This window comes from Symsagittifera roscoffensis, chromosome 3, assembly GCF_963678635.1.
Source record: "Symsagittifera roscoffensis chromosome 3, txSymRosc1.1, whole genome shotgun sequence".
Classification (NCBI taxonomy): Eukaryota; Metazoa; Xenacoelomorpha; order Acoela; family Convolutidae; genus Symsagittifera; species Symsagittifera roscoffensis.
The window spans coordinates 49,622,692-49,649,583 of NC_087064.1; the positions used below are offsets into that span (position 1 = coordinate 49,622,692).

A 26,892-nucleotide genomic window follows, 5' to 3' on the forward strand; every position below is an offset into this window, starting at 1 on the left:
AACTAAGCTCTGTTCTCAAGCCTGCCAAAGCCGTGAGATAAAGAAGTCGGAACAACTTTGCCTATATTTCGAGAAAATGGTTTACAAAGATCCAGAGAACAAAGAACATACTATAGACACATTAAATGATGAAAACACAGTTCACGGGCGTTGGGGTAGTGGATAGTAATTGTTCCGACTTTCGATACGAAAGTAACGGAATATTTGAGCTCGGGGTGGGTTTTTTTTCTTCAGACAAATTTTGACTTTTTAACTAGCCATTTTTGACGGAATTTTTTTATATCATTGGAAAGCCATTGTTGTCCTGAACTTAAATTTGAAAAGATATTTCACCTGTGACCATTTTTCATAAAGTTATGAGGGTTTAAAGATTGCCATTTTGGACATTTTGACCAATTTGGGACAATTAACGCGCGATATAATTCGCGCTATTAACGCGTAAGCGCAGATTTAATCCGTCTTATAAATCGTTCCAAATTGGTTGAACGAAGCTTATTTGCCATAATTGATTTGTTACAAGGAACGAAATCTATCTTTTTGTACTTTATATGGCGTGTGGGGGGATGATTTTCATAAAACATTTCAAATTTTGGAGAAAAAAAATTTTCATTTTATTTTATTTCATTTAATTTTTTATGTTATTACTGCTGCTCCATAAACCTTAAAAGGCAGTCGGAACATTCAGGGCTTCGCCCTGATACGAGCAGTCTTGTTGTTCCGACTTTCGATACGAAAGTAACGGAATATTTGTGCTCGGGGTGGGTTTTTTTTTTTTCTTCAGACAAATTTCAACTTTTTAACTAGCCATTTTTGACGGAATTTTTTTTTATCATTCAAAAGGTATTGTTGTCCTGAGCTTAAATTTGAAAAGACATTTCACCTGTGATCATTTTTCGTAAAGTTATGAGGGTTTAAAGGTTGCCATTTTGACCAATTTCGGACAATTTACGCGCGAGATAATTCGAGCTATTAACGCGTAAGCGGAGATTTAATCCGTCTTAGAAATCGTTCCAAATTGGTTGAACGAAGCTTGTTAGCCATAATTGATTTGTTACAAGGAACGAACTCTATCCTTTTGTACTTTATATGTCGTGTGGGGGGATGATTTTCATTAAAAAAATTTCAAATTTCAGAAAAAAAAAGTTCATTTTATTTTATTTCATTTAATTTTTTAAAGTTATTACTGCTCCATAAACCTTAAAAGGCAGTCGGAACATTCTGGGCTTCGCCCTCATACGAGCAGTTTTGTTGTTCCGACTTTCGATACGAAAGTAACGGAATATTTGCGCTCGGGGTGGGTTTTATTTTTTCTTCAGACAAATTTCGACTTTTTAACTAGCCATTTTTGAAGGAATTTTTTTTTATCATTCAAAAGGTATTGTTGTCCTGAGCTTAAATTTGAAAAGATATTTCACCTGTGATCATTTTTCGTAAAGTTATGAGGGTTTAAAGGTTGCCATTTCGACCAATTTGGGACAATTTACGCGCGATATAATTCGAGCTATTAACGCGTAAGCGGAGATTTAATCCGTCTTATAAATCGTTCCAAATTGGTTGAACGAAGCTAATTTGCCATAATTGATTTGTTACAAGGAACGAAATCTATCTTTTTGTACTTTATATGGCGTGTGGGGGGATGATTTTCATAAAAAATTTCAAATTTTGGAGAAAAAAAATTTTCATTTTATTTTATTTCATTTAAGTTTTTATGTTATTACTGCTGCTCCATAAACCTTAAAAGGCAGTCGGAACATTCAGGGCTTCGCCCTGATACGAGCAGTCTTGTTGTTCCGACTTTCGATACAAAAGTAACGGAATATTTGTGCTCGGGGTGGGTTTTTTTTTTCTTCAGACAAATTTCGACTTTTTAACTAGCCATTTTTGACGGAATTTTTTTTATCATTCAAAAGGTATTGTTGTCCTGAGCTTAAATTTGAAAAAATATTTCACCTGTGATCATTTTTCGTAAAGTTATGAGGGTTTAAAGGTTGCCATTTTGACCAATTTGGGACAATTTACGCGCGATATAATTCGAGCTATTAACGCGTAAGCGGAGATTTAATCCGTCTTAGAAATCGTTCCAAATTGGTTGAACGAAGCTTGTTTGCCATAATTGATTTGTTACAAGGAACGAACTCTATCCTTTTGTACTTTATGTCGTGTGGGGGGATGATTTTCATTAAAAAAATTTCAAGTTTTAGAAAAAAAAATTTCATTTTATTTTATTTCATTTAATTTTTTTAAAGTTATTACTGCTCCATAAACCTTAAAAGGCAGTCGGAACATTCTGGGCTTCGCCCTCATACGAGCAGTCTTGTTGTTCCGACTTTCGATACGAAAGTAACGGAATATTTGTGCTCGGGGTGGGTTTTATTTTTTCTTCAGACAAATTTCGACTTTTTAACTAGCCATTTTTGAAGGAATTTGTTTATATCATTCAAAAGGTATTGTTGTCCTGAGCTTAAATTCGGGTATTGCAGCTATGAAGATAAAATAAAGTTAAACTGATTGAGCTAAAAACCACAATTGATATTCCACGTTAAAGTCGGAATAAACTACGTATTTGCTGAATAAGAGAGAAAGAATTTATTCCTCATGATCTAAATCAGTTTAAAATCAACCTCGCGAAATTGTATAATATTTTTTAATTTTAATACTAAAATTTCTAGAAGCCATTCTTTAATATAAAATCAACCATCAATTTTTTAAATCAAATTTTAATATTTGTCAAATTCGTTGACAGTTACATTACAAAAGATCAGCTTTCAATTCAGAAAATAATATTTTAATCCCAATCCATATTTTTGAATAATGAAGGGCTCTTATAAAGATAGTGATTTGCTGAGCTCTTCTACTTACTTTTGGATGTTCCTTCTGCATCTCACCCACTAGTCTGTCCACCCTGGTGGGGTTCGGGGGCAGTCGAGGGGGCTGATTGGGACGTCTGTTGTCACTTCGCATGTCATGCTTGGGGAAGAGGTGCGCCAATGATACCTCAGTCTAGCAAAGAATAGCAACAGTGTTATCATTATTCCAACAGAAAGTCGCAAACAATTCACGTTTTTCGCTGCAGCAAAAATTTCCCCTCAAAGTTTCACTGATTCTTAAAAGTTATGCTTTTAAATTAAACAATATATCTTTGAAAAACGTTACCAATCCTGCTGTTAAACACCAATTGAATTTTAAAAAGATACTATCCATCAAATGAAGAATTGAGTGGAAAAGAAGCGTTTCGACCATCAGAAGCAGTAATCTTCAAACGATGGTATAATTTTTAAAATATACCTATTCAAAGCCAGGGGCCTATTTTTCATCAGGTATGCAACTTTTTAAGGCTTATTCCCAGAACAAGCTCAGCCAAGTAATTAAGCATTTTAAAAGCGTGTCATTTGCTGAGTACAAGGGATACGTTGAAGACCCCTCCAGTCATAAAAATTAAATTTATCTATTCTGGTGGGAGGATAGAAATTTTGGCTAAAAATCGTTGTTCGCGCAAGTATTTAATCCTTTCGACTCAAAACCAGTTTTTACGAAGGAGCGACTTTCTCCAAAACAGCGTCAATTAGATTGTCAAAAGGCGAATGAACAAAACCAAAAATCGTCGAATAGCAATTTTCAGGTGAAAGCATTTCTAAAAAATGAAATTATTAGGAAATCAATTTAAAAGTGTCGTAGCTCAAGCTAACGCTGCTGAACATATTTGAAACACAGAAAGAAGAAACGGGATATACTTTTCCAACCAAATCCAATCACGGTATGGATTATTATCAAGTATTTTTAAGAAAATTGCTTCAAAAAAAAGTTTTTGAAAAACTATTTACAAAATTGCACTGGAGGAACGCCAACTAAGCTCTGTTCTCAAGCCTGCAAAAGCCGTGAGATAAAGAAGTCGGAACAACTTTGCCTATATTTCGAGAAAATGGTTTACAAAGATCTAGAGAACAAAGAACATACTATAGACACATTAAATGATGAAAACACAGTTCACGGGCGTTGGGGTAGTGGATAGTAATTGTTCCGACTTTCGATACGAAAGTAACGGAATATTTGAGCTCGGGGTGGGTTTTTTTTTCTTCAGACAAATTTCGACTTTTTAACTAGCCATTTTTGACGGAATTTTTTTTATATCATTGGAAAGCCATTGTTGTCCTGAACTTAAATTTGAAAAGATATTTCACCTGTGACCATTTTTCATAAAGTTATGAGGGTTTAAAGATTGCCATTTTGGACACTTTGACCAATTTGGGACAATTAACGCGCGATATAATTCGCGCTATTAACGCGTAAGCGCAGATTTAATCCGTCTTATAAATCGTTCCAAATTGGTTGAACGAAGCTTATTTGCCATAATTGATTTGTTACAAGGAACGAAATCTATCTTTTTGTACTTTATAGGGCGTGTGGGGGGATGATTTTCATAAAACATTTCAAATTTTGGAGAAAAAAAATTTTCATTTTATTTTATTTCATTTAATTTTTTATGTTATTACTGCTGCTCCATAAACCTTAAAAGGCAGTCGGAACATTCAGGGCTTCGCCCTGATACGAGCAGTCTTGTTGTTCCGACTTTCGATACGAAAGTAACGGAATATTTGTGCTCGGGGTGGGTTTTTTTTTTTCTTCAGACAAATTTCAACTTTTTAACTAGCCATTTTTGACGGAATTTTTTTTTATCATTCAAAAGGTATTGTTGTCCTGAGCTTAAATTTGAAAAGACATTTCACCTGTGATCATTTTTCGTAAATTTATGAGGGTTTAAAGGTTGCCATTTTGACCAATTTCGGACAATTTACGCGCGAGATAATTCGAGCTATTAACGCGTAAGCGGAGATTTAATCCGTCTTAGAAATCGTTCCAAATTGGTTGAACGAAGCTTGTTAGCCATAATTGATTTGTTACAAGGAACGAACTCTATCCTTTTGTACTTTATATGTCGTGTGGGGGGATGATTTTCATTAAAAAAATTTCAAATTTCAGAAAAAAAAATTTCATTTTATTTTATTTCATTTAATTTTTTAAAGTTATTACTGCTCCATAAACCTTAAAAGGCAGTCGGAACATTCTGGGCTTCGCCCTCATACGAGCAGTCTTGTTGTTCCGACTTTCGATACGAAAGTAACGGAATATTTGTGCTCGGGGTGGGTTTTATTTTTTCTTCAGACAAATTTCGACTTTTTAACTAGCCATTTTTGAAGGAATTTTTTTTTATCATTCAAAAGGTATTGTTGTCCTGAGCTTAAATTTGAAAAGATATTTCACCTGTGATCATTTTTCGTAAAGTTATGAGGGTTTAAAGGTTGCCATTTCGACCAATTTGGGACAATTTACGCGCGATATAATTCGAGCTATTAACGCGTAAGCGGAGATTTAATCCGTCTTATAAATCGTTCCAAATTGGTTGAACGAAGCTTATTTGCCATAATTGATTTGTTACAAGGAACGAAATCTATCTTTTTGTACTTTATATGGCGTGTGGGGGGATGATTTTCATAAAAAATTTCAAATTTTGGAGAAAAAAAATTTTCATTTTATTTTATTTCATTTAAGTTTTTATGTTATTACTGCTGCTCGATAAACCTTAAAAGGCAGTCGGAACATTCAGGGCTTCGCCCTGATACGAGCAGTCTTGTTGTTCCGACTTTCGATACAAAAGTAACGGAATATTTGTGCTCGGGGTGGGTTTTTTTTTTCTTCAGACAAATTTCGACTTTTTAACTAGCCATTTTTGAAGGAATTTTTTATATCATTCAAAAAGGTATTGTTGTCCTGAGCTTAAATTTGAAAAGATATTTCACCTGTGATCATTTTTCGTAAAGTTATGAGGGTTTAAAGGTTGCCATTTTGACCAATTTGGGACAATTTACGCGCGATATAATTCGAGCTATTAACGCGTAAGCGGAGATTTAATCCGTCTTAGAAATCGTTCCAAATTGGTTGAACGAAGCTTGTTTGCCATAATTGATTTGTTACAAGGAACGAACTCTATCCTTTTGTACTTTATATGTCGTGTGGGGGGATGATTTTCATAAAACATTTCAAATTTTGGAGAAAAAAAATTTTCATTTTATTTTATTTCATTTAATTTTTTATGTTATTACTGCTGCTCCATAAACCTTAAAAGGCAGTCGGAACATTCTGGGCTTCGCCCTCATACGAGCAGTCTTGTTGTTCCGACTTTCGATACGAAAGTAACGGAATATTTGTGCTCGGGGTGGGTTTTATTTTTTCTTCAGACAAATTTCGACTTTTTAACTAGCCATTTTTGAAGGATTTTTTTTATATCATTCAAAAAGGTATTGTTGTCCTGAGCTTAAATTTGAAAAGATATTTCACCTGTGATCATTTTTCGTAAAGTTATGAGGGTTTAAAGGTTGCCATTTCGACCAATTTGGGACAATTTACGCGCGATATAATTCGAGCTATTAACGCGTAAGCGGAGATTTAATCCGTCTTATAAATCGTTCCAAATTGGTTGAACGAAGCTTATTTGCCATAATTGATTTGTTACAAGGAACGAAATCTATTCTTTTGTACTTTATATGGCGTGTGGGGGGATGATTTTCATAAAAAATTTCAAATTTTGGAGAAAAAAAATTTTCATTTTATTTTATTTCATTTAGGTTTTTATGTTATTACTGCTGATCCATAAACCTTAAAAGGCAGTCGGAACATTCAGGGCTTCGCCTTGATACGAGCAGTCTTGTTGTTCCGACTTTCGATACAAAAGTAACGGAATATTTGTGCTCGGGGTGGGTTTTTTTTTTCTTCAGACAAATTTCGACTTTTTAACTAGCCATTTTTGACGGAATTTTTTTTTATCATTCAAAAAGTATTGTTGTCCTGAGCTTAAATTTGAAAAGATATTTCACCTGTGATCATTTTTCGTAAAGTTATGAGGGTTTAAAGGTTGCCATTTTGACCAATTTGGGACAATTTACGCGCGATATAATTCGAGCTATTAACGCGTAAGCGGAGATTTAATCCGTCTTAGAAATCGGTCCAAATTGGTTGAACGAAGCTTGTTTGCCATAATTGATTTGTTACAAGGAACGAACTCTATCCTTTTGTACTTTATATGTCGTGTGGGGGGATGATTTTCATTAAAAAAATTTCAAATTTTAGAAAAAAAAATTTCATTTTATTTTATTTCATTTAATTTTTTAAAGTTATTACTGCTCCATAAACCTTAAAAGGCAGTCGGAACATTCTGGGCTTCGCCCTCATACGAGCAGTCTTGTTGTTCCGACTTTCGATACGAAAGTAACGGAAAATTTGTGCTCGGGGTGGGTTTTATTTTTTCTTCAGACAAATTTCGACTTTTTAACTAGCCATTTTTGAAGGAATTTTTTTATATCATTCAAAAGGTATTGTTGTCCTGAGCTTAAATTTGAAAAGATATTTCACCTGTGATCATTTTTCGTAAAGTTATGAGGGTTTAAAGGTTGCCATTTCGACCAATTTGGGACAATTTACGCGCGATATAATTCGAGCTATTAACACGTAAGCGGAGATTTAATCCGTCTTATAAATCGTTCCAAATTGGTTGAACGAAGCTTATTTGCCATAATTGATTTGTTACAAGGAACGAAATCTATCTTTTTGTACTTTATATGGCGTGTGGGGGGATGATTTTCAAAAAAAAATTCAAATTTTGGAGAAAAAAAATTTTCATTTTATTTTATTTCATTTAAGTTTTTATGTTATTACTGCTGCTCCATAAACCTTAAAAGGCAGTCGGAACATTCAGGGCTTCGCCCTCATACGAGCAGTCTTGTTGTTCCGACTTTCGATACGAAAGTAACGGAATATTTGTGCTCGGGGTGGGTTTTTTTTTTCTTCAGACAAATTTCGACTTTTTAACTAGCCATTTTTGACGGAATTTTTTATATCATTCAAAAGGTATTGTTGTCCTGAGCTTAAATTTGAAAAGATATTTCACCTGTGATCATTTTTCGTAAAGTTATGAGGGTTTAAAGGTTGCCATTTTGACCAATTTGGGACAATTTACGCGCGATATAATTCGAGCTATTAACGCGTAAGCGGAGATTTAATCCGTCTTAGAAATCGTTCCAAATTGGTTGAACGAAGCTTATTTGCCATAATTGATTTGTTACAAGGAACGAACTCTATCCTTTTGTACTTTATATGTCGTGTGGGGGGATGATTTTCATTAAAAAAATTTCAAATTTTAGAAAAAAAAATTTCATTTTATTTTATTTCATTTAATTTTTTAAAGTTATTACTGCTCCATAAACCTTAAAAGGCAGTCGGAACATTCAGGGCTTCGCCCTGATACGAGCAGTCTTGTTATGTTTTCTTTCTGAATGCTACAATCTCTTTGATGCTATCATTGCCAACTAGCGAAATGAATGATATTTACAGCAATCATCATAAAATTGCTCCAAAATTTGGATCCCTTAGGTTTAAACAATATAATTTACTACAATCCAATTATTAAGAAAAATTGCTGACAGTATTGCAATATGAAACCTTTAATTTGCTCAGATCGTTGCCTTTCAAACATAGCCCGATTAAAATAGTCCATCCAGAAAACTAATTCTTGAATCTGATATGATCATAAAATTAATATCCAAAACAGTAAACAAAATCGTCAAAAAACATTCAGAATCATGCAGAGATCACTGCTTGCCTGAGGTTTTTCCTCACTTTCATTCTGCATTGCACTTCGAGAGATAATTGTGGATCGCATGTTGTAATTTGAAAAAAAATTATGTGAGCAGAAACAGCATGACTCAACGTATCAATGAGCTCAAGGAAAATAGAGATGACTGACTTGTTTAACTTTGGAAATTTCCTATACCCAGGTTACTCACTAAAAATCACATTTATCTCACAAACTGATCTCGCATTCAGTTTGGAAGAGAGACTTGACCTTAATGCTCCCAAAGAAAGTCCGAAGTGCTTTAACACCCACACGAAACCAATCGCTTCACTTTTAAATGCCCGAAAGTCTACCCCATTGAATACTTTAGCACTCTGATGCATTCCAGTCGAGGCTTATTCATTCCTGAGATTGGATCAATAATCAAGCAAATCATTTGAGCTCACTCCTAAGGGCCAGTTTCGACTCAACACTGACTCAAAGCCTCGACTTTGAATCGACAACCTCTCATTATGGTGTCCACTAATACGGAAGAAACGATATTAAGACACCATAGCAGTGATATTAAAAACATATCCCTGTTTGAATACTTGGGTTTTCACAAAAAACCGGCGACACTTCCAGAACTTTTGGACATGTCAGTTATTAGACAATGGTCCCCCTCTATCCAGAGGCAATCTTGGGGGAGGGGGGCAGTGTTAGATATTGAAGCAACGACGCAACAAACAACTTTCACCAAGAAAAAAACTCAAACTAAGGCAGCAAGCTTCAAGGCACTTAATTACTCTTTTAACATGTCAACATGTCTTCACAGCATTAATCGACTATAAACAAAGCGCCCACAACAAAACAAACTACGAATTACAAAGAAAAAATACACGATCTTAAGCTGTTTAGTTTTTAAAAAAATCATGGTTGACACTTTTTTTGATAATAATGCAACTTAAAAAAATTGGGGAAATTTTTTATCCCGCTGGGAAATCTATAAATTAATATCCACTTTCGAAAATAGAAATGTATCATGTGTTTTTCGCGCTATTTTGCGTTTGAAAATGGAGAATGTAACTAGTCGGCGTGTTAGCAAATGAATTTGAATTAAACTGAAAAAGAAATCAAAAGCCAAACCGCAAAGGTTTAAATTTGGAGTAAAATTTTTTTTATTCTGGAAAAAAAACTAGGCTGAAAAATCATTGAATTTTGAGCAATTTGGGTATTGAGTAAGTTGGGAAGAAGACAATTGGGAAGTTAGCAACTCGACCTATATTAGTACCGTCATTACGTTCATTATCATTTAGCGAGAAAAACCTTGAAACAATTTTTATTGCGAAAACGATCACGGACTATACTGTACAACTTTCACATCAACCAGCTGATTTTGTAACAAGTGAAATTTGATCGCTGATGTATCAGGAAGAGAAAATAAATTTCGCAAAATTGAAGAAAAAATTTGAAAACAATAATTTCAATGACTTGCTAACACGAAATAACCGGGGCTTGATACAGATGCCAACTTGCTGTGTCACAAGCCAGAATTGTTTTAGATGATATTAGCCTTCACTTCACTTTAAACACAGAGGCGCAGCTGAGCTTCTCATCAATTGCGATACATATACGGATGACTATAAGAATCAAACGAAAAAATTCAAAAAATCGTTTTTGTCAATAAAAACTGCAACAGAAGTCAAAATATCCTAAAAATTTGCCTGCACCATTAGAAACTCTACATGGAGCTTTGGGAAAACTATAGAGAGTCCAAGTTTTTTATAAAAAAAAGTCCTTTCTGCGGAACTAAGCAGACAAAAATAAGCAGACAGACAAATCTAAATTAGCCAAAAAATCTCAATTTGCAAAAAAAACAGGTCTCAACTGAAATCGAACTGCCGGGCTTTATTGTCTCAAGCATATGGATTACAGCAACTTGGAATAAAGTTAAACCATTGAGCGCCGGGAACTAAGCCGACAAATATAAACAGACAGACGATAGTCCGAAAAAGCACATAAACTAGTTGGCAAAAAAAGGCCCAGCCGGATTCGAACCGCAAATCTTCGCCGTCTCAAGCAGTTTTTTTTATACAACGCGCCACATGTTTGATTGGATTTCAATTTATAATGACCAAGCGGTAATAAAGCCAAAAAAACCTAATCAGAAACCCTTCATGTCGAAAAGACATATAAAAAAATTCTAAACTTATTTTAAAATTTCCTCTCAGAGGACACACACGCGCACAAAAACTTTTTTCGGACGTAACGACGAAATAAAAGGCCACTAAGTCGATGTTAATTAGGCAGACATTTATTAAGCCAATAAAAAAGACGAAAAAAAGAAATTTCAACAAACCGAGCTGGTAAAATTACAACCAATGTGAAAAGCAAATTACAATTCGGGCCGGATTTTTAAAATGCTGAAGTTGACTGCAATGAAAATTGTTTACAGCTAAAATAAATGATTGTTAGATAAGGCAACTAAGCCGACAAAACATAACAGACAAATAGTAAGCCGTTTTTTAAACCAGAACATTTACCGTTTGAAAAAAAACTGGTCCTGGTCAGATTCGAACCTAAGTCAGTACCTTAGCCATCCTAGGCGTATGCTATACCACCAGCCTAAGTTGCCAAGAGACACTACAAAATTTGAATATGAACCAAGGAAGGTACCACCAGGAGTCCAATGCGTCTGTGGACAGAAGTGCTTACGGGAAAAAAAGTCTAGTACCCGATTGCAATACCATTGGTATCCAGAGGGTAAAAAATTACTGGAAGCAATGAATCAGCTTTAAATGAACAAATACATATCGTTCAAGGAAATTTGCAACTTGTAGTGGAAAAAATATGTCGCGTAACTATGATTCAGCTTATGCACAAAAGGCTTCAAGCCATATTAGGAAATTTCACTCAGAGTGACTTCAAGATAACGAGGTCAAGGGAGATAAAACTTCTTGTTTTAGTATGAAGACGTCGAATAAATTCGAAGCTGAATGTGGGAAAACAGTTAGACCTTTTTCCGCTCATTTTCGATAGCTTTGAATTGTTCAACAGCAAGTCCCACATTTGCCAGCAGCAAGTCTGTCGCCCGGCTCTTCGATCCCGGCTGGTAACCTTGATGTCTCCCATGTCCATGATGTGAGTTATTACCATGCATGCCTCCACTAGCCCCACCCGCTGAGTCATAACTCTGTTTGAAACGGTTGCCATTATTGCTCCTGTTCTGCATTTGACCCCCGTGATTTCCACGATTGACTGACATCTTCGTCCCTCCGTTTGACAAATTCATCCAGTTATTGGGTTGACTCTGGACTTTGAAATTAACAGCCGAACCAAAATTGGGACCTCCTTGCTCCAAGATATCCTTTTGACTTGGAGCCATGAAAGCGGGATTTTGCATGTTACTTGGTGCCATACTATTCTTCATACTTTGATTTCCGGACCCCATAACATCCTTAACCATTTCCGAGCCAGTATTCATGGATGCCAACAACGTCATGTATGCATTCAGATCAAATTGGTTCTGGTTGAAATGGTTAGAATTGCTTGAATTTGGAAGATTGTATTGAGTCGTTGCTGGAGTAGGTGTGACCGAAAAAGGTCGCGGACAATCAAACTTAAGCTCGTCTTTATCATCGACTAAATTAATGTTTCCGTTGGGCAAAGTTTGCTTGTGATTGTCTTGGAAAATCGATTGTTGTTGACTAAGCAGCTCGTTGAAAAGAGTATAATTGAAATTGATATTGCGCACAAGGTTATTGGCTCCATTGTTTACGTTGGCTTTTCCCGAGACGTTCAGAGGGCTCTGCGATGATGCATTTTGAAAGAGTTCAAGTGGCGTACTGGCGCTTGTCGCGGGATCTGAGGCCATGTTGAGTAGACTTTGTTGATTTTGCAGCATGAGTAAAGCTAAAATCATAGCGATGAGTTACTAAATTGAGGAAGCAAAACTCACGCCAAAGCTCCTACAAATTCGTGACTTTATTTTACCACGAAAAAACTTTGCCTATTTCTCCACAATGACAATACCCCTCAGTATCAGTATATACTAACTAAAATTAAAGCACATTTTTGAAGGATTTTTGTTTTATAAGATTTTTTTACAAGCCGCCGCAGCCCAGCTCCCACCGTTCTACCCTGGACATTTCTTCCGAGGGGAGAGAGATGTCATCTATTTGGCCGCAGCCGGTACCACCTTGAGGAGGCGGATCACACTTCCACTTCAACTGTGACCGAAACGGGATTCGAGTATAATTTCGGCACCTTTTTTCATTTGACCCAAATTACCCTCAGCCCATTTTTTAAAATCAAATTGGATTGTAACAGAAGGAGGTCAAGAGATCAAAAACTTAGCCATCAAAAGTTATCGTAGTCAAACGTCAGACCTTAACTTTTTAAAACCACAGAACGACGAAACAAGAATTATAGCGCAGAAATTTTGCCGATTGACTTTTCTAAAGACAGATAGGTCTTTAATTTACCTTGGAAATAAGGTAGGTGCGTGTAGAGCAAGGAGGCCAAATTAGGGTTCATATCGCTGCTAGTATTCGAGTTTGGTTTGACTGGATCAGACTCCATCCTACTCGGCATCTTTGGAACACAAAACGGAAAATCCATCAAGCCAGACGGTTGTTTATTCTTGTCGAAACTTTTTGCATTGTTGACCTGAGATGACATAGTAGATCCGTTGCCAAGGGAAACTACGTTCTGAGTCAGGCTATTTTTCAAAGCAAGAGCGTTCAGCATGCTTTGCAGTTCATCTAAATTAGGAATTAAAATAATGATAATGAATTTTTTGATAGTGAAAAACATAGCCAACAGACAGTTGGAAAAGAGCCAATGAATGCAAGTAAGCCGAAAAAAAATATTATTTACGAACTTTCGAAAAAGAATAGATGTCCTTAAAGCTCTTTTTAATTCCAGAAAAGTGTATGATTGACACTTATTTGATCAATAAACCCAATTTAAAAAAACTGGAGTAATAGGTAATTTTTTTTAGTTCACTGAGAAATCTGAAAAATAAACTCCTTTTCGAAACTAGAAGTCGATCACATTTTTATGAACTTTACATTTTTGCTATTTGACAGGAGTTTGCCTTTCTTTTAAAAAAGAAATCAATTAAACTTGAAAAGAACTAACCGCAAAGAACTAACCGCAAAAAACTATACTTGAGCCTCGTGAACAAATTTTAAGACCTTTCAAGAAAAAACTACGTTCACCGACTCTTAACGAGAATGATGTTTGCGTTTGAAATAATGAGAAGTGTTTCGATATTCTTGTATCCAGACAATTCGGCCAAAGACAATTCAGCCGAATTGAAATTCAGACAATTCAGCCAAAATTATGCAGAAAATTGAGCCATAGACAATTCAGCCAAAAATATAGTGACCGACGCAGTCGCGCCAACGTGTTGCGAGCTTGCCAACAGAGGGTAGAACTCTATACGAAATTTAGAGCCGATTATCGCCGCAAAGCGGCGACGCGCGCGTAGCGCGCCTACCGGCGACCTTAAACCGAGAAAGAGCTCCAATTCCGATATTTTTCTTTCGAATTTAGCATTTTGTAAAACTGGCTGAATTGTCTCAGGCTGAATTGTCTCAGGTTGAATTGTCTGTATATTTTTGGCTGAATTGTCTGAATTTCAAATTGGCTGAATTGTCTTTGGCCGAATTGTCTGTGCGCCATTCTTGTTCTTTATTTATTGACTACTGACCTTGCGATTGTATATCAGACACAACTGGAGGCAAAGATCCGTTGATATTGCACTGGGGAAGTGGGGAATAGGGAATGAGATCCAGAGCACCTGGACACAGTTGGTGCGCAACTTCGAACAGCTCCCTCTCTTTGAAACTCATGTCTAAACAAAATTGAAATGAAAAAGAAAAACAAAACAGAGGCGCCTCTGAGGCACCAATACCCAATCTGTATGGTTTTCACGTAGTCGAAAATTCTTCAAAAAAAATGATATTTAGGTATCTATATTAGCTTAAATTTTATTTCAACAACCTAAGTTTTAAACACCAGGCATGCATCAGCAAAACTTTTGTTGTCAAACAGTATAGTAATTAACTTTACTAGCAAATAAAACTTTTTTAAATACGCACAATCTCAAATGGAATCGAATTTTAAATGCCAAAACATTTAGTCCAGAGAGAGTAGTATGGTTCAGAAGTTTTAGCAGTCATTACTTTTCAATTTCGATTCCGCAATTCGACTCTATCTCAAGTTCGGATAAATATATGTGAAATTATTCAGGAGAATGCATTAAAAACAATTAAGGAAAACGACCTTGACCTTTGGTAGCCAGAACTATTCAAACTTTCTCACATATGAAACTCTCAAATCAAATTTTTTCGAAATTCGATTTTACTAAGGATACCTGTAAACCAGAACTCGTGACCTAATCTTATACGAGGAAAACATTTAATCCGTTCGCCAGGTCCAATAGGCATAGCAAAGAACGCAAGCAAAAAAAAGGAAATCAGAATTACATTTTTTGCAGAATGAAAATATCTATATACTCGTTCCTATATATGCGTTCATGTACGTCGATAGTCCTAACATCCGTTCAATTAGGCCCATTGATGAATTAAAACAAGAGGAAATCATCAACACATCTAAGCGAACGGCCGGAAACCAATAAGTATGCATTAACAAAACCCATGAAAAGACCTCAGCATTACCCACAACAAAAAATTAGGCCCCTTGATAAATTAAAATAAAACAAGAGGCCAAATTTTTATATAAACTCACTAAATAGTTTCAGATCAGTGCTGCGAAAAAGTTCACTATATAGGGGCTAGCCCTCTTAATCAACTGAATCATCACAGGAGCGACCAAATTGTAACAAGTTTCCTCGAATATCAACTATCTTAAACTCTCCAGCAAACCAACTCAGATACGCCTCTGAGGATAAAGCAAAATGTGTTCAAGAGGTGCGTTTCAACAACGAAAAAAGCCTAGGCATCATGCCAAAGGATAATATTGCAATTTCACATCAAATAAAAACAGTAGCGACAATAAAACAGAAAACGAAAAAAAAATGAAAAAACAAAAGCTGAGAGAGGAGATCAGAAATGACCAAGAGAGAAAGTGATCCAGAGCCGGCGAACGTTTGAACACCAATGGTAGTTGTTCTTTGAATTAACCTCAAATACACGAGAAAACAATCAACGGCGAAAAAATCAACCCTAAAAAATTTAGGAAAACCATTCAACGGCGAAAAAGTTCGATCTTCAGCCGCTTTTTTTCAGAGCACTCCAGTACAGTTGACAAAATTTTTGGATACCGAACTTTGTACAGGTCTTGAAAAAATGACTACAAAAACAAATCATTCAAAAAAATTCCACTTTTTAGCAGACATTTTTTGAGTGTTTGAAGTTTTTGATTCCCAAAATGGCACTAGAAATCTCCAAAAACTAATTTCAATTCAGTTAAAATAAACTTAAGCATAATGTTCGAATCACGACTGATATACCACTCAACTCTCCGACAATTATTTGTGGTAGCTGGAAACAAACTGCACCCAGCTAGTTTGGGGACTAGGACCGGTCAGCCGTCCTACAGCTCGTGTATCCTGGACAAAATACGCGAAAAATTGGACTTAACATACCATGGCCAAATTTTTGATAAATCTAGATACGAATAAAAAAATTATTGAAAGAAATGATATCGCACCAATCTATGCTGATTGCTCAGCCATCTAGCATTCTTTTTTGCCGTTCTCTACTCAACGTAATTCAAAGGCAACCAACTGACTTTTTTTTCGACTTACGTCTTATGTAACTTTCGAATTCGTCAAACGAATTGCACTTTGTTTCCCTCAGAACTCGGGGAGGTATTTGGAAACACAATGCTTTCTGAGTTGCATTTTCATTCATGAAAGGCTCAACTGCTTTGTTTCTAGCTTGATTTAAATTCATCTGCTGTCGTTTTAAATAGTTTTCAAACTCTTTTTTGGACGAATACTGCGAAGGAATAAACGATTCGGAAGTGTTCTGATTTGTGAAACCCTGAACAGTTTCCGGTAAGCCCAAAACTGCATTATGGTCCGTCATCTTTGAATTAGCACGTGACATGTGGTCCGTCCAGATTTGATTCAAGTTAAAATAATCATTTGGGACACCTTGAGCAATCAATTCGCTATGACACCCGTTTGACTCCAGCTCCGGATCACATACTGGCTGCACATTTTCCTGGCAATTAAGCATATGTAATTCTGGATTAAAATCGTTAAGGAAAGCCTTGTTAGAATCAAATCCAAAAAAAAATTAATCATTTTCTTCTGGTAACAGTCGATTGTATTAGGTAATTATAAAAAAACTTATGAGAAAATACCAACCATTTTCTGCTCTAATTGAAGCCGTTGTCCAGATCGCGAACCATCAACTTGTTTCACTCTTTCTTCTTTATCTTCGAGTTTCTCGGCCTCATGATTCGCAATAAACGGTGACCAAAACTGAAATGGGTCGGTGAGAAGCTTATTAACAGCCAACTCACTGCCCTCAGATGAATTTCGATAGGATATATCATTGTTTTTGGACTCCGCCCAAGCTGCCTCAAAGGCCGAGTTGTCGTTCAGTGTTGGGACTTGTGATTCTTTTCCAATTGATTGGTTTTCGTTTTTGTTCCTAATCTGAGCAAAATTTTCAAAAAATGGGATAGATACTTCGGAATTAAATCCAGGCATATTAGCATAAATTGTTGCTCAAGACGTTCTAAAAAAATTGAATCAAATGACGCCACAGAAAACTGATTCCTTACCCATTTCAAATTTTTTTTAAAATATATTTAACATCTTTAAGAGAAAATAGCCAACAGACAACGAACTTAACAAAGATACCTTGCAGAAAATCTACTGGCACTTTTGTATTAGACACTATTCCGAGGAAAACAAATGCACATGGAGAATAGGTAATAGCAGATGTGCAACCTGTAACATCACAAACAAGATAAAACTAAACCAATGAACTTGAATCTGGGTGCGAACCCTTGAGAACTGTCTCTAAATTTTTTACTACTACTACTACTACTACTGTTAAAAATTACCAAATGAACAGAAGTAAACATTATAACAGAACAATTTGTGTGAAAGACACTTGAATTTCAAAAAAACATCAGTTCAGTTCAGTTGTTTTTTTTTTATCTTTTAGGCGTTTTGTCGCCTTTATCGATCAGCTCATGATGTACTCCTTTTCGATTAATTCGACTCAAATTTATTATGTTCAAGTTCAATGAGTACTGATCATATAGGCGATTTTGCGCCTCTTTCGATCAGCTGTAAAGCTCTCAAAACAAAAATGTTATAAAAATTATGACAGACACTTTTCTATAAAGAGAAAAACTTTTTGGCTCAATCTGAGAAAAACTAGATCATAGGTAACTTTAACTTTCTGCTGGAAATCCATAAATTGAAATCAAACTTTGAACAAAATATTTCACTTTTATTGCAGGATTTCAGCTTTGCACAATGTAAATTACGAACGTTTTCGCACATTTGTACATCATCAGGCTTTAAAACAATTGAAATTTACAAAAATGATCATCGATCATAAAAATATCATAAGATATTGGACTATAAAAAAATTATAAGACATTTGTTCTACCAATGCCTATTTTCAGGTTATGAAGGACTTCTTAACACTATCTAGCGTCTTGGCAGGAAAACACGATTGCAATAAAAATGAATTCGTCCATTTTTCACGATTCTAGCCGTACTAGTCCTTTTGTATTACCCGCTTTCAGATTGTGACATTCGACCAGAATGACGGTTAAAACGCGCGACGACAACAAAATATTATTGATAGCAGCCGAGTGGGAAAATTGGCAGTGTGACGATTTAACCGCGTTTATCGTTCAAATTAACAAATTGGGAGAGGTCAATTTGGAGTGACAAAACAATTTTTTAAATTTCGATTTGCGTGTGCATGACACGTAACAATTTAAATTTTCGTCAACACTGAAAACCGCTAAAACTAGCAAGATGTACGAGAAATTAAAGCGAACGACCGAATTATAATTGACGAAACTTACGGAAGAACATTCCGAACTGTAACGACTGAAACGGTACAATCGATACCGAGCAATTATTGAGAATTCGGAGGGGTAACGGAAGGATTTTACTACCCTTCCAAATGGTCGACAAGACCGCTCTTCGTGCGATTCCGAAAAAACGGAAGGGTATCAGAAAGAAACTGAAACTGTATCTTTAACAGCTTTTAGCTTCCGGATATACTCTAAACTCAATCAAATAACATTAATGCTCGTTTTCAGATAATGAGAAGCTAAGATTTGAGGGAAAGGGATGATCCATCTCCGATAGATATGATGATTTTTATCTTCTGAACAAAAACAATTGTATTATGATAATAAGTAGAAGCCCTGTTTTTGGGAGTGACCTCGTGGTCTGGGGATACTAAGACCCAGCCATGAGCTCACTATTTTTTGCATATAAGTGAGTTAATTAGAGCGTTTTGATCGAAGCCGGAAACAGGCATGTAACTAAGTTAATTTAACCGATCTGACGGATAGCCCAAAAGAGTAATGACTTTGTCGACACGATGTTAAGGAACCATATATAGAAATGGCATTGGAAGAGAAGGTTAAAAGCATGTGAAGATGTGTTAGGACGCTAGCCAGTCGTTTCACAAACTAGCTTTTCTTTCCGTCGGTATGTACTTCCGGGCTGATGATACAGATACCAGATTTGCGGAACAACTACTGGTTCCGCACTTAACATATGTGAACTTGGACCAGAATGTACGGAAATGCAAAGTCAGAACTCGAATTTTTATTGTGACATTGGAGTGGGACGATTAACGATTTTAACGGATTAGCGGTGTTAACCGTGCATTTTAACGAACGAGGAAGGGTTAGTTTGAGCTTACATGTAAATTTTTAAAATTTCGATTCAGACGTGAAACACACGTAACTTTTTTTATCTTTCACGCACACTGGCAACGGCGAACACAGAAAAACAGTTTTCTCAACGAGAACAAAATTAAAAATAGCCAGAGAAGAGTCAGACGAGAAATACGAACGGTAAGAGAACTATTGTGACCGACAACCATTCCGAGTTGTAGCGATTGGGCCGCTACAATCGTTTCAACCCGAATCCCGAGACTTAGGAAGAGTGTTGGTGCATCGTGTCCAGCCTTCCTGAAAGAAATAGGAGCGTTTTTTTTCCCGGATTCCAGAATCCGGAGCGGTCTCGGGATGAGAACGCAAACTGTATTTTATAAACTTTTAGCTTCCTGAAGATGTCCTGAGTGGAATTCATTTAACATCTAAATTCACTTTCAGATTACGAGAAGCTAGTAGTTAAGGGAAAAAGTTGATCCATCTTGGATGGAGATGATGACTTTTATCTACTGAACAAAAACAATATTAATATAATAAATAAGTAGTAGCCTCGTTTTTAGGAGTGACCTCGTGGTCTGGGGATACTGAGACCCAGCCATCAGCTCACAATTTTTGCATATAATTGAGTTAATTAGAGCGTTTTGATCGAAGCCGGAGACAGTAACGTGTTTTGTTGACCCGATGTTGGAAAGACCACCAAAAGAACTGGTTTTGGCAGAGACGGTGAAAAGCATGTAGTTTCGACGTTGGTCAGTCGATTTAGAACCTAGCTTTATTTTCCGTCGATATGTACTTGCGGGCGAATGCTACATAGATGTTTTTATGGCGCTCCTGGGTGTTATTCTTTTTTAACATGATGACCGGTAGAACCGTTAACGAGCACTCCGCGCCGGCGCTGAGCGGATGCCTCAAAATAAGACCCTTACCACCGGGGTGGAAGGGTGTTCGGAACGCGGAAGTCTTCCGGATTCCCGAAAACACCTTTTTAACCTAGTTAAGAACGAAATCCACGTACCAGGAAGGGTGGGAAGATTGGCTGTCCCGTCGTTCCCTGAAAGGTTTGTGACCAAAAAAAATTTAAAGATATATAGGAAACAAAAAGTAGTATAGTACCTAAGAAAAACATAAAAATAACCGAAAAAAAAAAGCAAAAAAAAATAAAGTCAGTAGAAATCATCCCCCCAGACGAGATGTGATCCGACCCTACCGTTTATTGTTGTTAGATATATTGTTATTACAGGCACTTATATCAGTCAGGATCGTTACGATCAAACTTGTGGCCTGTTTCTGGTGCTTGTACTGAAGGGCTATTTGAGTTTTTAAGCACGTTAATGCTAATTTGCGCTCAATCCAGAAGGTCTCGCGATTAGAGAAGAAGACTGATCCGGCAAGCAGTGCAAGGAGCGACAAGAAGGGGCCCAAGGAGAACAACAATCGACTGTTTGGTATCCTTAACAAATTTTGTATCCCTTTTGGTGCAAAAAGTAAGATATTAATCTGTGGGGGGCTCAACAGTGACTGCACTGAAGTGACCCTACACCGAGTTGCGAATTTCCGATTTAAGCACCTGAAATCGGGTATTGAACAAGCCCAGAGGGGTATAATATGACTAGTATTACTATTTATACAGGCTATAATAAAATTCCCATACCGTTTTTCATTGAAAAACAAAGTAAGCAGACCGGTTTTCAGGGTCAAAATAGCGATACTTTGATCCCCCACAAATCCCGATTTTTGAGATATCGATAATTTTTGAAACAAAAAAAGGCGCCGAATTAGTTAGTTACATTGTAACTGTTTTTTTATAATTAGTAGAACCGGTTAACTTTAGTTCGGAAGTGGTTGGAACTAATTGGGTACCGTAAACTCGAATTTTCTTGATTTTTGAAAAAAAAACTAAACGCTACAAAAAAGAATATTTTTGAGTTAGGACAGTAAAAGTTGTTGTTAGGACAACGTAAACTTGTGAATCGACAGGTTTTAAAGCCCGTTTGCCAATAAATTTCCGGTTTATAGTGAAATCGAACTTAACGCGTTTGATTTAGTGAATTCATCAATCCAGAAGGGTCTAAATAGCATTGTCTTCGGCAAGTTGTTTCATCTGGAATGTTTAAGATCGAGTTTTTTTTGCAATTAACTAGAAAAGTATTGGCCTTTTGAGCTCGGATCAATTATTTTTAGGTCGAAAAGATAAGAATTGCTAAAAAAAGTTAGGCGGAACTTATAAGTGAGAAAATTTTTGAACCTAAACAAAAGACGTTTTGGCTAATAACTTTGGAACTACTGGACAGATCCAGTTGATCTTGTTACCATTAGATTAGAAATATGGTGAGCTTACTCATAAAGTCTTCAATTATCCAAAGAAAATGAGGCGTAAAAATTTTTAAGGTTGTTTTTAACAAAAATACCAATTTGTAAAGGTAGACACTCCACCTTTAGGAATTTTTTTTTGGAAAGCCCTTATACCCTACCAAAGCGTAGTAACGGTTGAATGAGGCAATTTTAAGCTGTTCTATACAAAAAGGGAGGGCCAATGAACCAAAAAATTATAGTCGATTCGAAACTAGGCTAGTTAGAAGACCCTTCACAATTGAATAGAATAGTAAAATAAGAGGCTTAACTACGATCCGGAAGGGTCTAGGGACGGAAAATACACCCTTCCTAGTAAGTTCCTACAGCATATTAGCATCGGAGAACGTATTTGGAAAGTTCTCGGGTGAAATTTTTAAAAAGTTCCGGAAAACCTATTTTTGCCAATCCGGATGGGTCCCAATTTTGCCAATCCGGCGGGGTCCTATTTTGCCAAGCCGGAAGGGTCCTAAATTTGCCAATCCGGAGGGGCCCTAACTTTGCCAATCCGGAAGAGTCCCAATTTTGCCAATCCGGAGGGGTCCCGATTTTGCCAATCCGGAAGGGTTCTAGTTTGGCCAATCCGGAAGGGTCATATTTTGCCAATCCGGAAGGGTCCTAATTTTGCGAATCCGGAAGGGTCCCAATTTTGCCAATCCGGAAGGGTCCTAATTTTGCCAATCCGGAAGGGTCCTAAATTTGCCAATCCGGAAGGGTCCCAACTTTGCCAATTAGCAAGGGTGCGATTTTGTTAAAACTTAAGTAGACGAAAGAAAATTAAATAGTAAAGAATATTAGGTTATTAGGTGTCAGGGTAGAAACCAGAAACTGCACTAGTAACTTGCCTTTTAAAAAGACAAGAATAAATCAAAACAGCTCTAAGCCCGGATGTTCGCGACACTAAGTCTAATTGAAAACGGTGTTCGACACTATTTTGTGCGGATCAAAATCCAAACTTTTTTTTGGAAAAGTGATTGCCTTGAGGATTTTAGTAGGAATAGCTCGGGCAATCCGAAGGCAGACAGGTAACTCAGGACTCGGTGGGTGCAATAGACGCCCACTTGAGAAAATTAATGCCTTCAAGTTTCGTCTGTTTAGTGCGGCATTGAACAGGGAAAGCTCTTTTTTTTAGAAACAAGTTCGACTATTGTATTGCGACTGACTAAAGTACAAAACACATACATTTTTCTTTGATAATATTTTGTTCTTCCTTCGTTTTTGGTTTTAAATCAATAATATCTGTTCTTGATTGGGTAGAGAGACCACTATTTTTTAAATATATCGATATCATCAGACTGTGCTAGCTTCATATCTTACAACTAATAATCGATCATTGTGAATAAATTGTGTACACGCTGTACTGTGATAACATAGAAGAATTCGTGTTAGTTCGATTCGACATAGAAGTATTTAAGTGAAACTTTTGGAATTAATTGTATTGGGTTTTATTATCAGTAGTCAAACAACAAGAACCTTTGCAATCGAATTGAGTGTATAGGCAGTAAGAAGTGATAAATATAAAATGAGTCTAGACAAGCCAAGGATACCTAAACTAAGTGATAGCTCTAGAGAATTCATACCAGAGAAACAAAGAAAGATAATGAACGACCATTTTGTGGAAAGGATTGCACGAACCCGGAGCGACAAAGGGAAGAAAGTTTCAAGCTGAATTGTTGAAACCAGGAGTCAAAAGTCCTCAGAAGGACAATGGCAATATTAGAAGTAGAGGTCCATCCGTACCCTGCCATAGATGAGAATCGGGAGGGACATGGTTTGGAAGGTAGTGGAAAAAATAAGATTAGCAAGTGAGTCTACTCCGGTAGAACAAGGCCAAGATTTTGCCACTTCCACCGGGACTCTAGACCGAGAAGAGATGTCGGAACTGTCCGACATCTCTACGGAAAACGTGGCAACTACAAGATCAAACACAGACAACACTATGATGCATGGTGTGAAGGAGAAAACAGCAACGTCCTCCTCGATTTTAGGAAGAGTGAAGAACACTTTGGGATATTTCTTTCCATTTACCATGGGAACGGGTACAGGCGATGAAGCAGAAACCCAGGAAGAGGACGAGGACGATGACGAAAAAGATGACTTCGGATCTCAAACAAGCCTCGGTAGTTCGACTCAGGGTAACGATGAATACACCAATGGAGAAACTGGCTCTACGGACCGATTTGGTGTGGTCAGGACAATAAGCAAGACCACAAATGGTTCAAACCAGTCAAATGATTTTGTGAGAATGACGAACTCGGAAGTGCGACCTGGGAAAACAGAAATACAGGGCCTTGCAACCTAACAGCGGATCCAGAAGCGGATTATGAAGAGACGTCGAGGCAGAGAAGTAGGACTCGAGTTTCGATCAGAGCCAAGCTGCCTGGAACCCATAGGGTGACTTCACCATTTGTGACGCCATTAGTGGACAACGGAGCATCAATCGAAGAAGCCTTGACAGCAGAGGAGAACAGAATGAACAGATGTCCTTAAGAATGAGTGAACTAGAGAGGGTAGTCCACGTCGAGAGAGAGGAAGCCTGCGAGAAGAGATCAACCGCAACAGACAAGAAGTTAGCAGACGCGAAAAACGCTTGAAGGAGAGGACGGATGAACACTTGCCAAAAACTTGTCGCGAATGACGAGGGAAGCTGAGCAAAGAAAAGAAAGGTACGATTGAGATATGACATGGAGAAGTCAAAAATTCAGCAAGAGCAGATAATGGGGAGGCGAAATCAGGCTATCATGGATAGGTTGGATGGGCTACTAGGAAACAGGAGTGGATCGAAGACTGCGTAAACAAACTCAGGAGAACCCAGCAGGGAGCTGAAAGTGAACTTCAATGAACGACCCAATAGAAGAAGGACATATGGATCCACGAGAGGAAGGCGCAGTTCATCCAGCTATGCCACAGGAGACAATAGGCCACGGGGCCCAAACATCAGAGGAAGTTCAAGTGGCAACCGACCGACCTCAAACGAACGACCGACGCAAGACACACAGGCGACTGGGAGATGTGATTCCATGAACTGGAATCATGCGAATCAGGTAAGAAGTCATCCCAGCGATTCGATCAGGAGGGAAAACCCAGAGCCTCTATCAGGGGGCAATGATGCTCAAGCGGGGATTTCAAGGGACGCGACATCAATGGCCACATTCTCTGAACCTCTGAACAGGTCCTTGGAAACTTTTCTAACGAGGTTATCTAGAACCAGTGAACGCAGTGAAAAGTCCAGAAGGGTTTTTAAGAAACCAAGATGCTATAAAGACGAAGCTGATGGCTGTATTGATACCTGGATAGAGGTAATGAAACTACAATTTGATGAGAAGGACTTGACAGAAAGACAAGAATGCAGTGCGCTCAGCGGTAACCTGGAAGGGACAGCCCTAAACTGCGTGATGGTCAAAAAGCAGTAGCAGCGGGACACTGCTGAGAAAATTTTGGAAATATTGAAGGTCGTTTTGGCTCAGAGGTACAAGGACACCAAGCGATGATGCGCTTCGAGAAACGGAAGCAACAGGAAGACGAGACGATAGACAATTTTCTAGACGATATGGAGATGCTTAGAAGGCGTAGCCAACCAGATGAGCCTAACAGAAAGATGAACCTGGCAGTAGCCTCAAATTCATCGATGGTGTGAAGAATGATGAGCTTCGAACGATGTTAGCGACACATTACACACCGGTTTCAACCAATGTGCCAACAGCAGAGTCAGAATAATTTTTACTGAAGCCTCTATCGAGATCTGGCTATTAGAAAAACAATTATGGCAATTTTATCAATGGACCAGCTAACCAAGGTAACAATTGGTAGAAGCCAAGGTACGACATGGACAAGAGACACCCTCGTGCGAATTGCAGTTCGACGGACTATCATGGGTCAGCATGCCCAACCTACAAACAGGGCATGAAAGCGATAGGCTTTAGCCTCAAGGATGAAGATGCGCCAGAGGTCGATCATGATGATTTCATGAGGGGAGTAATTGCAAAATTCGGCCCAAGGTGTTTCTTTTGTAACTTTGAAGGTCATTTTAAATCGGGTTGTCCACAATTTTGGGATGCTGTGGCAGACATCAAGCATCCAAAGCATGAGGAAGCTTTATTTTTAAATTACTAATTAGAATTATTAATAAAAAATTAAGAATCGCAGGAGTGAGAGGTAATCTAAAAGCTGAAATTGGCGAGGACCCTAAGAAACTGGACATAGGGAGAGTAGTTGAGTCATATTTTAACTTGCCAAATGAGTACTCAAGTAGCATATTTTTGACAGATAGCAACTTTATACTTACAAATAAAACATGTGTGATAGCGATCACCGCGGTCATGAGTTTTAGGACAGCCTTAGCAGCAGATTTTGAGAGAGAATATGAAAACTTAGAGTTCCATTGGAAGCAAAGACCAGGAATAGGAGGCGTAGCAGCCTTGCCTCCGGCGGCTTCGCAGACACCAGGAAAATATTTATGCTTCTTGGTGACGAGGGCGATAAAGAAGCGGCATGTGGAACCGGAAAACTTGGTCTTGTCCTTGGCGAGACTGAGAGACTTCCTTGTGGAAAGGGAAGTAAAAGAACTCTCGCTTCCAGTATACGACCCGAAACGAGGACATCCATGGGAGCTATATGCACTGATACACGTAATCTTTTCTGATACTAACATACAATTATACTTACATAAGAAATATTATTTGAGTCTAGGTTGAGTTTAGGTTGCATGCAGGAGGTGTCATACTATGTGTGTTGTGTGTGATGTGTTATGTGTGACATGTTGTGTGTTATGTGTTATGTTATTAAGACCCTGGATACGAGAGAATTAGATCCATGATTAACCTAATGACGATCTTAGGAACAGATCCAAAATTTGGACTGTCCATTCTTAGGTCGAATTCTAAAATTTTAGCGTTAAACTGATTTTAATACATTTTAAGATCAAAATCTTTTTATATGAATGTTTTAAATCAATTTTAATACAAAATTAGCGTAAGTGATATTCGTGACCTTTTTTCTAGATCTGATTGATCATTTGATTATTCATCAGATTTCAATTGAGCAAACTGATAATCAAAACGAATCTAACGAAATGGACA

The 26,892-nt window shown here is 37.2% G+C and overlaps 1 protein-coding gene across 1 annotated transcript; it reads right to left on the reverse strand.

Annotated features, from left to right (window-relative positions):
• Positions 1-2,249: 2,249 nt before the first annotated feature.
• On the reverse strand, positions 2,250-17,319 carry LOC134841745 (GATA zinc finger domain-containing protein 14-like). The gene is made up of 8 exons (XM_063857784.1): positions 16,947-17,319; positions 16,380-16,800; positions 14,319-14,462; positions 13,087-13,365; positions 11,619-12,514; positions 2,860-3,000; positions 2,410-2,480; positions 2,250-2,265 (listed from the first exon to the last, which is right to left on the reverse strand). Exons 1-8 carry the CDS (start codon positions 17,292-17,294, stop codon positions 2,250-2,252), a joined length of 2,316 nt encoding a protein of 771 aa, XP_063713854.1. The 5' UTR covers positions 17,295-17,319.
• Between the last annotated feature and the right edge of the window lie 9,573 nt (positions 17,320-26,892).

Excerpts from the sequence above, each read along its gene's own strand:
- LOC134841745 (XM_063857784.1), bottom strand. The coding sequence starts at position 17,294 with ATGCCTGGATTTAATTCCGAAGTATCTATCCCATTTTTTGAAAATTTT. Across the intron at positions 14,463-16,379 it reads ATTCGAAAGTTACATAAGAC|ACATGAGTTTCAAAGAGAGG; the intron begins GTAAGTCGAAAA and ends AATTTTGTTTAG. Across the intron at positions 13,366-14,318 it reads GTCTGATATACAATCGCAAG|ATGAACTGCAAAGCATGCTG; the intron begins GTCAGTAGTCAA and ends TTCCTAATTTAG.